Source organism: Erinaceus europaeus, chromosome 3 (assembly GCF_950295315.1).
Source record: "Erinaceus europaeus chromosome 3, mEriEur2.1, whole genome shotgun sequence".
Classification (NCBI taxonomy): domain Eukaryota; kingdom Metazoa; phylum Chordata; class Mammalia; order Eulipotyphla; family Erinaceidae; genus Erinaceus; species Erinaceus europaeus.
Window position 1 is genome coordinate 89,287,886 of NC_080164.1, and position 15,253 is coordinate 89,303,138.

At 38.9% G+C, this 15,253-nt stretch overlaps 1 protein-coding gene across 4 annotated transcripts in view; it reads left to right on the top strand.

The window, feature by feature from the left end:
* ASB3 (ankyrin repeat and SOCS box containing 3) overlaps window positions 1-15,253 on the top strand; it is a 113,638-nt gene that overhangs the window by 67,150 nt on the left and 31,235 nt on the right. For all 4 annotated transcript variants that reach the window (XM_060187656.1, XM_007527947.3, XM_060187657.1 and 1 more), the window contains one exon: window positions 11,955-12,212. In XM_060187656.1, coding sequence (XP_060043639.1) covers window positions 11,955-12,212 — 258 coding nt within the window. The remainder of the gene's footprint in view (window positions 1-11,954; window positions 12,213-15,253) is intronic.

The window sequence follows — 15,253 nt, forward strand, 5'->3', positions numbered from 1 at the left end:
CACATGGTGATGTGTGCATTCTCCTGGGTTAGCCACCATTGACCTTTATAAGACATCAGAGATGGCTTTAGTTGTCTTTCTCTAAATATACCTGTGTCCATTATATTTTATCATTAGTTCACAATGAACATTTAAAAATGAGGGGCCAGGAGGTGGTGCACCTCGTTAAGAGCACACACTACAGTGCACAAGGACCCAGGTTCAAGCCCCCTGGTCCCCACCTGCAGGGGGAAAGCTTCACAAGTGGTGAAGCAGAGCTGCAGGTGCCCCTCTGTCTCTCTCCCTCTCTATTCCCTCTTCCCTCTTAATTTTTTCTACCCAATAATAAATAAAAGTTTTATAAAAAAGGAAAAGAAAAATGAGATCAGAACATGATATCTTTAGATTGTATGGTGTGTCCAATGTAATTGTCTTTTTTGGTCTTTATCTTACCTTTTAGAGAGAAGTGAGATTTTTGGTCTTTTTGGTTACATAGCACCTAAGCTCATACTATAAAGTATAGTTTGAATAAAGCCACAGCAATGCCTCTGATAATCTTAAACACTTTAAAATTAATGTTTCTCTGGCATGAGGGATCAGGTAAATAGAACCCTGTGAGTCAGAGGGCATAAGAGGAATATCAGAGAGGAGAGAGCTATCGACAGAATAAGGTAAGAAACTGCATATATTCTGTGTTTACCCTAAGTTTTGAGTATATAGGACAGGCCCAAATTGTTGAAGGCAAGGGTATCTGCATGTTAGAGTAATCTCTGAGTGACTCCTTTTATGGAACCCAGACACAAAGCTGAAGCATAACTAAGACTTTGAGAAACTAAATGAAGTTAGGACCCATCTGCAAAATAAAATGGAAATTGGAGTCTAAATCTAACTTACATGACTGCTAAAATAAACAAGCAATGTTCTTTGAAGTAGTCAAACATGGCCCAGAGTCTGTACATATTAACAGTCACAGGGTTTAGAACACAGTTAAAAGTATTCAGCATATGAGTAACTAGTAAAATAAGATTGGTTCTCAAGGGATAACACAATTATCAGGTTCCAACCCTGATATTATCGAGATGTTGGAAATACCAAATATTTGAAAGCAGCTATTATATCTGTGCTTTATGGGGTCAACACACTTGAAATAAGTGAAAACAGTTCCTCTTTATTTACTTTTTTTTAAGTCTCAATTTTGAATTAATTTTAAAAGATTGATTTAAAAACTACTTTTACAGATCATTTCTTTATTTTTCTTTTTTAAATTTCTATTTGTTACTAATAGTTTGTTACATGATTATAAGATTACAACATAGAGTTCCACACCACACCCACCACCAAAGTTCTGTATCCCCACCCTTCTACCTCCTCATGAATATTGTGTCTACACATATAACCTCTCATACTTATTATTATTATTTTTGTCTCCAGGGTTATTGCTGGGGCTTGGTGTCTGCACTACAAATCCACTGCTTCTGGAGGACATTTTCCCCATTTTGTTACCCTTGTTGTTGTTATTATTATTGTTGTTATTGCTGGATAGGACAGAGAGAAATTGAGAGAGGAGGGGAAACAGAGGGGGAGAGAAAGACAGACACCCACAGACCTGCTTCATTGCCTGTGAAGCGATCCCCTGCAGGTGGGGAGCCGGGGGCTGGAACCGGGAATCATCAACTGGTTCTTGCACTTTGTGCCATGTGCTTAATCCGATGTGCTACCACCTGATTTCCCCCTTCCCCCGCCCCATAGTTCTTATAAGTCTTAAAAACAGCTTGCTTGCATCTGTTTTATTTGGATTTTTTTGTTTTGTTTTGTTTTTGGCAAGTTCATATAATCAGATCTCTAGATTACACATATTAGTGAAACCATCTAGTAGTTGCCTTTCTTTTCTTATTTCACTAAGCATAATCAGTTCCAACACAGATAATTTCTGAAGCTCCTGAAAAGATTGATTTACTGAGAGAAAGTGAGGCAAATCATCTGTCTGGCATATTTGCTGATAGGAACAGAATGTGAAGTTTTATGCTTGCTAGTCAGGCACTCTACCTGCTCTACTACTTGCTGGGCTGCAGAAAGACATTCAAACCAATGGAAAGTACTTACACATAGCACAATTAGACTGAGTCCAGTGTATTGCACTAAACTAAAGTACTCTGGCTGAGGAATGGGTGGTGTGTGTGTGGGGGGGTTTTTTCAGGTTCTGGTGCGTGATGATAGTGGAGGACCTAGTTTGAGGGTGAAAGAGTTTGACTAAGTTGAACAAAACCATATGGTAGGAGGGGTACAACCCCACACAATTCCCACCACCCAATCTCCATATCCCACCCCATCCCCTGATAGCTTTCCCATTCTCTATCCCTCTGGGAGCATGGACCAAGGGTCATTGTGGGTTGTAGAAGGTGAAAGGTCTGGCTTCTGTAATAGCTTCCTCGCTGAACATGGGCGTTGACTGGTCGGTCCATACTCCCAGTCTGCCTCTCTCTTTCCCTAGTAGGGTGTGTCTCTGGGGAAGCTGAGCTCCAGGACATATTGGTGGGGTCTTCAGTCCAGGGAAGCCTGGCCGGCATCCTGATGACATCTGGAACCTGGTGACTGAAAAGAGAGTTAACATACAAATTGGCCATAGTTTCTGACTTGTATGGACGGATAATGGAAAATATAAGGCCTGATATTATTATTTTTTTTAACCTTCACTATTTTTGTATTATTATTATTTTCTCAGAGAGACTGAAACAGAGAGAGGGATAGACCACAGCATCAAAGTTTTCCCCAGTGTGAATTCACATGTGGGTCACATATCATAGCAGGTGCATTCCCAGGGGTGCTGTCTTGCTGGATTTTTTTTTTCCCTCCTGGGTTATTGCTGGGCTTGGTGCCTGCACCATGAATCCACTGCTCCTGGAGGACATTTTCCCCCTTTTTGTTGCCCTTGTTGTTGTAGCCTCGTTGTGGTCATTATTATTATTGCCATTGTTGATGTTGTTCGTTGTTGCATAGGACAGAGAGAAATGGAGAGAGGAGGGGAAGACAGAGAGGGAGAGAAAGATAGACACCTGCAGACCTGCTTCACCGGCTGTGAAGCAACTCCCCTGCAGGTGGGGAGCCGGGGGCTCAAACCGGGATCCTTACTCCAGTCCCTGCGCTTTGCACCACATGCGTGCGCTTAACCCAGTGCACCACCGCCCGACCCCCTGGATTATTTTTTAAAAATATATAAATCACTCCACTTTCTCATAATTTGATAATATATTGTGCAGTTATTATATAATTTGATAATGCTCACTGTTTATATATTGTGCAGTTATTATATAATTTGATAATGCTCACTGTTTATATATTGTGCAGTTATTATATATCTTAATGTGTTCTCATTAGTTCTTGTTGTTTGTGTTAAATAGGATGGAACATTTCCTTTTAATCTCTAGAACTTTGAGTTTCTCTATTATTCATCAGGGTTTTAGAGAGAATTTAAGTGTCAGGAGAAATATACACATTTTAAAAAAGGAAATACAGACATATATCCATGTTATATACCTTTTATGTCAACAGTGGAGGCCTTTTTTTTTTTTTGCCAAAAAAAAAAAGGGCCATTTGGTATTTATAACATCATTTGTGGGTCATACAAAAACATCAGTATAAAAATTAGCATTTAGTTTTACTAAACTCCCAGATTTATTGAGTTTTGAGCTCCTTGGCAGGACCACAAGACTGGACCAGAAGTTTGTCAAGCATTAAACCAGCTCCCCCTGCTCCATGCTGTGTTGCTGATAGTATGGCCTATTTACATAATCATTGTTTTGCCTGATCTTTCTACCTTGAGACCCGCCCTGCCTGCAGGGTATATTAATTCCACCAGTTAAAATCATCGCAACAATTGCTAAGGACGCTTCCACCTTCCCAGCATGCCTTTTTCTTTTCTCCACCCCCTTTCCTAACCATCTCCGTTCCCAACTTGCCACTTCCGGTTTAATCCCATAAAACCTACTTCTGTTCCTGGTTTCGCTCTCTTTTCCCTCCTGCTTCCCGACCAGGAGAAGCAGGAGAAGGGCTGGCATGTAGAGTGGGAGGCGGCCATTGCAGTTTGGTGCCACGTGGCTTAACCTGCTGTGCTCACAGCCGACTCTGGGGCATTCCCGTGTGAATAAAGAATTGTATTACCATGCTGCCACAAGTTCCTGGATCCTCTCTCCCACCCACAATGCTAGCCAGGCAGAAGTTCCCCACCACTTTTTTTTAAAAAAATTTATTTATAAATGGAAATACTAACAAAACCATAGGATAAGACGTGTACAATTATACAAAATTCCTACTGCCAGAGCTATATCCCAAACCTCCATTGGAAGCTTCCCAATTATTTATCCCTCTTGAGCATGGATCCAGGATCATTATGGGATGTAGAAGGTGCAAGGTCTGGCTTCTGTATTTGCTTCTCCACTGAACATGGGTGTTTACTTAAAGTACTAAACCTAAAGTTAGTAGTTATATTTGAGATATATTGCAAGAGCCCCACCTCTGTTTTAAGCAAAGGTTATATTGTCCTCAGGATCTACCATTGCTCAGTGACATGTGGTAATCAAGGTCATATAGCACATCTGAAGTTACTTGCTTTTCTGAAGCATGTACTGATATTTTGAATAGCTTTCCCAGAATCTCTGGGCATGTTTCAAAGGTTTATTATCCTCCAGTTTATTTTGTGCTTATTATTCAACATATAAGTGATAGTTTTGTTGGAGTAGGGTCTGTACTGTAGCACTAGTCAGTTTTATGAGACTTTTTAGAAATGTTCTCTTATCCCTTCTAACACTTGGTGATGTGATAATTGGAAGAAATTTATAACTGGGCTTCCCAAAGTATTTTGTGGAATACTAAACCCAGTAGCCTGTTAATAGACATTACATAGGATCAAAGCAGTGCTGTAGCTAAGTAAGTTTGGGAAACACAGAAATCCAAAACAGTTAAATAGATTTCTTTCCTGAGTAGATCCTAGGAGTTTTTCTTACTTGGTGTGTTTTGTGAATTCCTATGGGAATGAAATCTACAAAGATTTCAAAGGTTTGGAAAGATAGGATGCACTCATGTTTACAGTAAGTGTGACTATTCTGTGAGGCAAATGTGATAACCACTATACAACTGAAAATATGTAACTGTCACTACCAACTTGTGGGAAATTTATATTGTCACTTTCATGCATTCTCAAGATCAATAATAGGCCTGTTTAGTATTCAAGACACTTCTTGAAGGCGTCTGGGTGATGAAGAAAAACATGTACATATAATTTGAAAATATAGTTACCTTACATATTTATAATGACAAAATTATTCTAAATTTCCACCTTTTTTGGATTCCCTGTACACTTTATAGGATTTCTTAAATACTTTTCTAATGGAGCCTTTTTTTTATGGATTATTCTCAGGGACTAGTGTTTCATGAGCCATACTTTGTAAAATATAGGTATAGCCTTAAAATATTCCCAGTGGGGAAATATAATGATTATGCAAAAAGATTGCCAAACCCAAGGCTCCAAAGTACCAGGCTGAGTATTACTATAAGCCAGAGCTACGCAGTGCTCTGATTAAAATAAAATTTAAGTATATATGTATGTGTAATCTTCCTCATTGTAACTGTTTCATGAACTGAAATAGTTGATTTTCTTAGTTGGGTTTCATTTTGATACTAATATTCGAAGTCTACCAAATTATTAGTTCTGTGATTAAGCTTCAGCATTTGCATGTGAAACAAGGATTAAGGCAGCTCTTCCTTGTAACGCACACATGTTTATCATAGTGCTTAGTTCAGAACAGTCAATAAAGTTTGTTAAAGAATTACAGCTGCTAATGTTCTCACACTTTAGACATGAATGGTTTGTCCTTTGGTTTTATTTTTTTAATTTTTCTTAGTGAGAATCATGTGTTTACATTCTATATTGATCCACCTATTTTTATCTTTGGGGCTTTACCACTCTGGGCTGACTTTTTCAAAGAGAGACAGAGAGGCAGAGGAAAAGAAACCACAGCACCAAAGTCTTAATGGGGGCCATATTCGAATCTGAAATTGTGCACATGGCAGAACAGCTTATGACTTAAGTGAACTATTCTGCTGGCTCTATATTTAAATATAATTAGAAAAATCTCTTAGTTTTTACTTTTTCTTTTTGGAAAACAAAAATGACAAGAAAAATCTATCATGAGACTTTAGGGTGAATTTAGGATTCCCATTTACCTTAGTATTCTGTAGCAAAAGTATGTCTTCCCCCCCCCCCCATTTTGTTGCTACCTTTGTTGTTGTCATTATTATTGTTGTCATTGCTGTTGTTGTTGGATAGGAGAGAGAGAAATGGAGAGAGGAAGGGAGACGGAGAGGGGCAGAGAAAGACAGATAACCTACAGATCTGCTTCACTACCTTTGAAGCAACTCCCCTGTAGGTGGGGAGCCAGGGGCTCAAACTGGGATCCTAAGCTGGTCCTTGCTCTTCGCACCATGTGCGTTTAACCCACTGTGCTACCACCCGACCCCCAAAAGTATGTCTTTTTTAATATGATTTTTATTAGTGCTTTAATACTAATTTACAAAATTAATAAGATAATGGGTATAATTCCACACAGTTCCCATCATTAGAGTTCTTTGTCCCCATTCTCTCCCTTGGAAACTACAGGAGTTCTCCCAAGGTCACAGATATGGGTTGACTATTATTTCTATAACCGTCTGTCTATATTTATAAATGTTTGCCCATTTTTTTCTGTCGTCCTGCTTTCCTTTCCTCTCTTAAGTCACATCTACACCTATTGCTACTTTCAAATGTCTTTCCTTTTTTCCCTTTCTCTCTTTGGGACCTGATGGAATTAGAATTCAGAGCCCTCTGTTATTTCCCTAACATTTCCCCTGTGGGAGTATGAACCAAAATTCTTTATGAGGTACAGAAGGTAAAATTTTTGTGTTTAAGCTACTGATAGCTTAGATAGTTTGAGGGAAGAATTCTGCCAGTCCCTGAATTGCACATGTAAGCATGGATACATTGGAAGTTGCATATTAGGGGCTGGCAGTGGTGCCCTGGGTAACTGCACATAGTGCAAAGTGCAAGGCCCCTCTCAAGAATCCTTTTTCGAGCCCCCAGCTCGTCATCTGCAGGAGGGTCGGTCGCTTCACAAGTGGTGAAGTAGGTCTGCAGGTGTCTATCTCCCCCCTATCTTCCCATCCCCTCTCAATTTCTATCCTATCCAATTAAAAAAAAAAAAGAAAAAGGAAAAAATGGCCATCAGGAGCAGTGGATTTGTAGTGCCAGTGCGCCCCAGTGATAACCCTGGAGGCAAAAAAAAAAAAAAAAAACCTAAAACCAAGAAAGTTGCACATTACATTTGGTGTGTGTGTGTGTGTGTGTGTGTGTGTGTGTGTGTGTGTGTGTGTGTGTGTATGTGTTTTGAGCTTTTCTTTCCCACAGTTTACCTGCATATTCTTTGGAACACATTCAACAATCCATATGCAGCTTGTTCATTTTGTGGAGGAGTCAGCAACTAATAAGTGCAGGCAAAATGAGGGTCTAGTTAATGAGGTCAAAGTGGTTGAAATAAATTGTGGGTAACTATTTGGGACCCTCAGATAGCAGTGCATTCTTTAGCCGTTCTGATAGTGCAAAGACTACTAGCAACACATTTTCTAAGCTTGCTTGTATCTGGAAGAAGTCAGAGAAAAATATATAAGGACTATTTTTTAAGAGTAGTGTGAATGATGGACTTCTTACTAGCAGGATGCTAACCAGACAGCAATGTTTTTAATTTAAAAAGTATTTCCGTGTTATTCTAATAGGCATATAGAGATAGCAAAGAGAGACCACAGCGCTGCTAAACTGTAGCTTATGGTGGCATGAAGGATTGAATTTGGAACTTCTGGGACCGCAGGCATGAAAATATAGTGCATGAACCACTGAACTATCTCCCCAGTTCCAGTTCTTAATTTGTTCAAGTTACTACTTTTTTATAAAGAAGTTTTAGAATTTTTCTTATGAGATCAGGCATGTACAGGGTGGCATGACTGTAGATGTGCAGAATTTTTCTAATTGTTGAATGATGTATAGTAAAGAGAATACTTTCTTAAATTTTTTAAAAAATATTTATTGGATAGAGACAGCCAGAAATTGAGAGGGAAGGGGATGATAAAGAGGGAGAGAGACAGAGAGACACCTGCAGTAATGCTTCACCACTCACAAAGCTTTCCCCCTACAGGTGGGGACCTGGGTCTTTGTGTACTGTAATGTATTTACTGAACAGAGAAAGGGGTCTGTCTCTCATACACACACAAACACTCACTCTCTCTCTCTCTTTACTAGAGCACTGCTCAGCTCTGGTTTATTGTGGTGGTGCAGGGGGATTAAATCAGAGCTTTAGGCACGAGAATGTCTTTGCATAACTATTATGCTATCTACCCCCTTCCCCTCCAGTCTCTCTTTCTCTTTCTGTCTCTATCAATTAAAAAAAAAAAAAAAGGCCACTGGGAACAGTAGAGTTTCTGTGCAGGCACCAAACTCCAGTGATAACTCCGGTGGTGATAAACAAATGGGAGAATAAATGAAGTAGATTTATAAAAGTAAACACGGGGTCTTGGGAGCTAGTTCCCCTGAGATAGCATGTACATCACTGTGTAGAAGAGCTTGTGTTGAGCACAACTCCATGTAGGAACACCATGGATAGTATCATGGATGGTGTCTCTCCTTTTTGTCTCTGTCTCTCCTGCCTTCTCTCTTTAAATCAAAAAATGAAAAAAATGGGACCTTGGAAGTTGTTTGATTCTGTTGTGAATGTGTAAGACCTGAGTTCACATACCACAATACTATATTGAGAACATATATTTGTATGTACATACATGCATATTAATGTGACATTTTATTTATGAGCAGAATGTTTTAGTTGCTTTAAAACCTCGATTTTAAGTTCTGTATATGAGGTTTCAGAAATAGTTTCATTTGATAATAGTGTAGGCATCTTTTATCTGTAGTTTTTGTCTTTTATTTAGACTATTAATACAGTGATTAATGAAATGGTTTCAAATTTTTATTTATTTAAATAGTACAAATTTTGAACGAAGAATACCTTCATTCTTGTATGTTCTTTCATAGTTGTTTCCATGGTGAGCATGTTGAGTAAACTTTGGTATAGGCAACTTTATATCACAAGTAGTTTTTAAAGTGTAGGCACACCTGGGCCAGGCAGTGGCACACCTGGTTTAGCATACCTGTGACAAGCAAAAGAACTCAAATTCAAGCCCCTGGTCCCCACCAGCAGGGCTGAAGCTTCAGGTGTGGTGAAGCTGGGCTGTAGGTATCTATATCTCTCTCCCTCTTCCCCTCCCCCTTCCCTCTTGATTTCTCTATCCAGTAAATAAGTTAAGAAAATATTCAACTTTTTTTTAAAAATATTTATTTATTGGATAGAGACAGCCAGAAATTGAGAGGGAAGGGGGTGATAGGAAAGGAGAGAGACACCTGAAGCCCTGCTTCACCACTCACAAAGTTTTCCCCTTGCAGGTGGGGACCGGGGGCTCGAACCTGGGTCCTTGAGCACTGTAACATGTACACTCAACCAGGTGCACCACCACCCAGCCCCAAGAAAATATGTAAAAATGTGGACAAACGTTCATCATAATTGCAACTCTTAGTGACTATAATGTTTTGTATAATCCATTACTCTGTTGCTGAATATTTCAATAATTTATTTTTAAAGTCTGTTTTAGACAATACTGTGGTTAACATATTTATCCAAATAGGTTATAATTTCTTTCATTTTACAAGTATATTTATGTATTATTAGTTTCTTGTGCTAGAAGGGTTAAAAACTTCAGTCAGTCAGTTAGGCTTTGGTGTCTTGTGTTTGTATAACTGTCCTGTGACATCACATTTAACTCATCTTGCCAATTAGCTCTTTCAAAAAAAAAAACAAAAGGGTTTACCTGTTTTCACTTTTACTCCAACTTACTAGTGTATGGTTACTATTTTCAAGTTAACAAGTTTTCTAGGCATAAGATGACATACTCTATTCTGTAAACATATAAAATAAGGATTAATTTAAAATATAAAACTATACATTAAAATTTTGTTCAATAAAAGGGCCTTTTAGATATTTATTTTTTTTAAAATTATTTTAATATTTATTTATTCCCTTTTGTTGCCCTTGTTGTTATATTGTTGTAGTTATTATTGTTGTCGTTGGATAGGACAGAGAGAAATGGAGAGAGGAGGGGAAGACAGAGAGGGGGAGAGAAAGATAGACACCTGCAGACCTGCTTCACCGCCTGTGAAGCGACTCCCCTGCAGGTGGGAAGCTGGGGGCTGGAACCGGGATCCTAACTCTGGTCCTTTCGCTTTGCGCCACCTGCGCTTAACCCGTTGCGCTACCGCCCGACTCCCTAGAGATTATTTCTTATCTGAACTTTAAAAGTTAAGAGGCAAGTTAACTGAAATTACTGATAAAGGAAGTAATATCTTGTAAATTACTATAGTGAGTCATCTGTTTTAGGAATTGATCCTGTTTTTTTTTTTATTAACGACCACATTTTTAGCAGTAGAGATAATTATACAAAGACATTATAATTTGAGAAGTTCTTATTTTTGTCAGTGATAATTTTAAAGATTATTTAAGATTATTATTGTTTTTTTTAATTTGATTTTTAAAAAATATTTATTCCCTTTTGTTGCCCTTGTTGTTTTAATGTTATAGTTATTATTGTTGTTGTTATTGATGTCGTCATTGTTGGATAAGACAGAAATGGAGAGAGGAGGGGAAGACAGAGAGAGGGAGAGAAAGACAGACACCTGCAGACCTGCTTCACACTCCTGTGAAGCGACTCCCCTGCAGGTGGGGAGCCGGGGGCTCCAACCGGGATCCTTACGCTGATCCTTACACTTTGTGCCACCTGCACTTAACCCACTGGGCTACCACCCGACTCCCTGTTTTTTTAATTTGAAGCTAGCACCTGTTCATCGTTAAAAATTAAAAACCGGGGCTGGGTGGTGGTGCACCTGGTTGAGCGCACCTGTTACAGTGCACAAGGGCCCAGGTTTGAGTGCCTAGTCCCCTCCTGCAGAGGAAAACACAAGTGGTGAAGCAGTACTGCAGGTGTCTCTCTGTCTCTTCCTGTTACACCCTTCCCTCTCGATTTCTGTCTCTATCAAATAAATAAATAAATATAGTAAAAAATTAAAATAAACATATGGGAGGGCATACTTTAAAAAATAATACTTGGGGCAGGGTGGTGGCACACCTGGTTGAGCACACACATCACAGTGCACAAGGACCCAAGTTCAAGTCCCTGGTCCCCACCTGCAGGGGGAAAGCTTCACAAGTGGTGAAACAGGGGTGCAGGTGTCTCTCTGTCTCTCTCCCTCTCTATTTCCCCCTTCCCTTTAGATTTCTGGCTGTCTCTGTTCAATAAAGAGAATAAAAGTAAATTTAAAAATATTTAAAAAATAATACCTGAGGGTCGGGCAGTAGTGCACTGGGTTAAGTGCACGTGGCGCAAAGCTCAAGGACCCACGGAAGGATCCAGGTTAGAGCCCTGGCTCCCCACCTGCAGGGGAGTCGCTTCACAGGCAGTGAAGCAAGTCTGCAGGTGTCTATCTTTCTATCCCCCTCTGTGTCTTCCCCTCCTCCATTTCTCTCTGTCCTATCCAACAACAACAACATCAATAACAATGATAATAATAACCACAACAATGGTAAAACAACCAGGGTAACAAAAGGGAAAAAATGGTCTCCAGGAGCAATGATTTCATAGTGCAGGCACCGAGCCCCAGCAATAACCCTAGAGGCAAAAATAAAAATAAAAATAATACTCCAACCCCTGGCTTCAATTCATCAAACCTGTGGAAACCCACTCATGATTCCATTTGCTCTTCTGGATTTAAAACTCTTCCTAATTCTTTGTAAGATATTTATTTATTTTTTTAATGTAAAGGTCTAACTTTTTTTTGTTTTGTTTTTGTTGTGTAGGTGTGAATTCTTTGGAATTGTGAGTATCCTTTTGAAATATGGTGCCCAATTAAATGAACTTCATTTGGCATACTGCCTAAAATATGAGAAGTTTTCAGCGTTTCGCTACTTTTTGAAGAAAGGCTGCCCACTGGCACCATGGAACCATATATCAGAATTTAGAAATCATGCAATTAAAGCACAGACAAAATATAAGGAATGGTTACCATCTCTCTTGCTTGTTGGATTTGACCCGCTGAATATACTGTGCGGTTCTTGGTAAGTCCTAATGCAGAGGAACTTGAGTGTTTGTTTTCTTGAGTGAATGGTCTACTTTTGATTAATTACCCCCTTCCCATTTTCAATCCCTGTGTTGGGAGTGTGTGTGTGTGTGTGTCTTTGAACTGTGGTGTTTTGGAGTAGTTGGTGACATTGAATTCCTAACAAAAAGGCAAGACTTAACTGCTAGGGAGTTGAAAGGGATGGATATCTACTTCTCTAAGAGAGAGATTTCTTCTACTTCAGGCCATGTTTTCTCATTGCTCTTAAAATGCCTGTGAAAGATTAGTTGTAACGGCTTTGGAGGTATGTGTTTTCCCTTAGTCAGCTAGACTGAATACTGCTCAATAGTGCCTTGTCAGAATTTGTCTCCCTTAATAAAAGGGCAATTTCTGAAGCATCTGAAGATGTAACTTCAGGTAATTTTCTCAGAAGGTCACTGCCTATGAGTTGTTATATGAAAGTTAGGAAAGTAGTTTTGGGGGCAAGAAGAGGTAAATGGTGCCAACCTACCAACTCCCAGCATTTGTACAAGTGTCTAGATGGAACTGAGAAGGTAATTGTAGCAGAGAGAGATTTCTTTAGGCTCCATAAATCAAGTCAAGGTAAGAATATAGAATAAAATCTCCAGGAAAATAGAGTACAAGCATTTATAAAATTTTAGTAAAACATCTGGAAGGCTTTATTTTTGTGCTTCAGAAACCACCACTCACTAATGTAGTTTAGATTTTGTGTCTTAGAAGAAAAGGGCTTGGATATCTTACTTGAATTTTTTTCTTTCAGAACAGGTCAGTTTGGGGGTTTATGCCAGGTGGTTCCTACATGTGAATTTACTTTGTATTTTTAGGGACTTCATCTTCTCCCTGGGGATTTTTCCCATCTTTGGATGAAGAAAATTCTTTATCAGCTGGATCCTAATATTTTATTGAAAGTTTATCTTATTTTTTTTAAACTCCATTATAAGAAATTTGGAATTTTTATTATGTATTTTGTTTTCATTTAATTTTTATGATTAATGGTGGCTTCCAGGATTGTAAAATTTCAGGGTGTAATTCCAAAACACACCCACCACCAAAGATCTGTATCCTCACCCTCTCACCTCCTGAAGATAACCACCGTAGTTCTCACAAAGTCTTAGAAACAGTTTGCTTGAGTGTTGTTGTTTGTTGTTGTTATTTGTTTTTGTTTTGGAACCGGGCTTTGCACATGTGTGGCTTCACACTCAGGGCCAGTTTTTTCATAGAGGGACAGACCACAACATGAAAGCTTCCTCTGTTGCTATAAAACATTCCATGTGATGCCAGGGCTCACATCTAAATCTTGTGTATGGTAATGCAGTCACCCTACTTGCCCTGCAATCTCTCCAGCCCCCTAAATGAAAGTTTTATTTATTTTTCACTGTTGCCAGGGCTTTACTGCTCTAGGCCTACTTTTTCCAGATAGCAAGTGAGATGGGGTGCGGGTGGGGGAGGAGAGAGAGCACAGCAGCATGGTGGTATAGCCCCTTCCATGTGGTGTACCAGGAGCTCAAATCTACATGGCAAAGCCTCTCCCAGCTGAGCTGTCTCACAAGTGTGGTTTTATGCTTTTATCAATTTCTGATATGAAATGTTTCACATGTAAGGTTTGTTCACCAATCTTTTTTTTTTAAATACTTTATTGAATAGAGACAGACAGAAAGAAATCAGTAGGAAAGGGAGGAGATAGAGGTTGAGAGAAAGAGGCACCTGCAGTACTGCTTCACCACTCATGAAGCTTCAGCTCTGTAGGTGGGGGCCAGGGGCTTGAACTTGGGTCCTTGTGCATTGTGTGCTCTACCATGTGTGCCAACTGCCTGACCCCTCTTTCTCCATACTTTTATTTAATAAATAAAGCCAGTATTTATTCTAAATATGATTAACATTTTTTTTTTTTTTGCTTTCTTTGATCAAATTTACAGAGAGCTGTTACAAGAAAAATTCTCCCATAAAAAATTCCAGTATGTTGTTAAAGTGAGTTTTGGTTGTATCTTTATTTATATCACACGTAGGCCTGTTGCTTAATCTTTGTCATATGAATTATAAATGTCTCTCCTAGGTATTGCTTGTCTTAAGCAGTCTTAAAAATGTATCTGGCTGAATAATTGCCTGTCACAATGTAATCTACAAAGTTGAAATATATTTTTTTAACTTTAAATGCAAGACTAGTTTCCCTCACAGTGTAATAGGCAAATAATGCAAAGTAAATGTCATCTGTGCAGTTAGTTGATTAACTGTCACTTATTTATGATTGTACCACTACTTTGTACAATGTAATGGTCAGTGCAGTATAACAACAATACATTTTTAGTGGCATTATCAGCACTGGCAAAATAAACTCAGAATTATATGAACTAAAGCTGTGCAAACAGATTGATTTCTTACACATCTGCTTAGATAACTGAATAAAAATGACTTTGCATTTGGCCACAGTGAGAGTTCAGGCACACGAAAGCAGATAAATTAAATCATCAATAAAAGAAATAAGGAAGCAATCAAGTAACCTTTGGTGTGGGGCTCCTAGGAAGTCAAGGAGATTATTTGCCTATTTATTTATTTATTTATTCTTTTTTTTTTTTTTTTTTTTTGCCTCCAGGGTTATTGTTGGGGCTTGGTGCCTGCACTATGAATCCACTGCTCCTGGAGGCTATTTTTTCCATTTTGTCGCCCTGTTGTTGTGCTTGTTGTAATTGTTATCGTTGTCATAGCTGTTGTTGTTGGATAGGACAGAGAGAAATGGAGAGAGGAGGGAAGACAGAGAGGAGGAAAGAAAGATAGGCACCTGCAGACCTGCTTCACCGCTTGCGAAGCAACCTCCTATAGTTGGGGAGCCGGGGGTTCAAACCGGGATCCTTACGCTGGATTATTTGCCTTTGGATAAGATATTTAATCATTTCATCTGTTCTCAGTGTTTCTGACAAGTTGTGATTTCACTAAGAGCTTTCTAAAAGGAAAGCTTTATTTATTTATCTTTTATTTTATTTTTCAAGTTCTTCATTACATGTTTGCATACTGGAGAGTCAG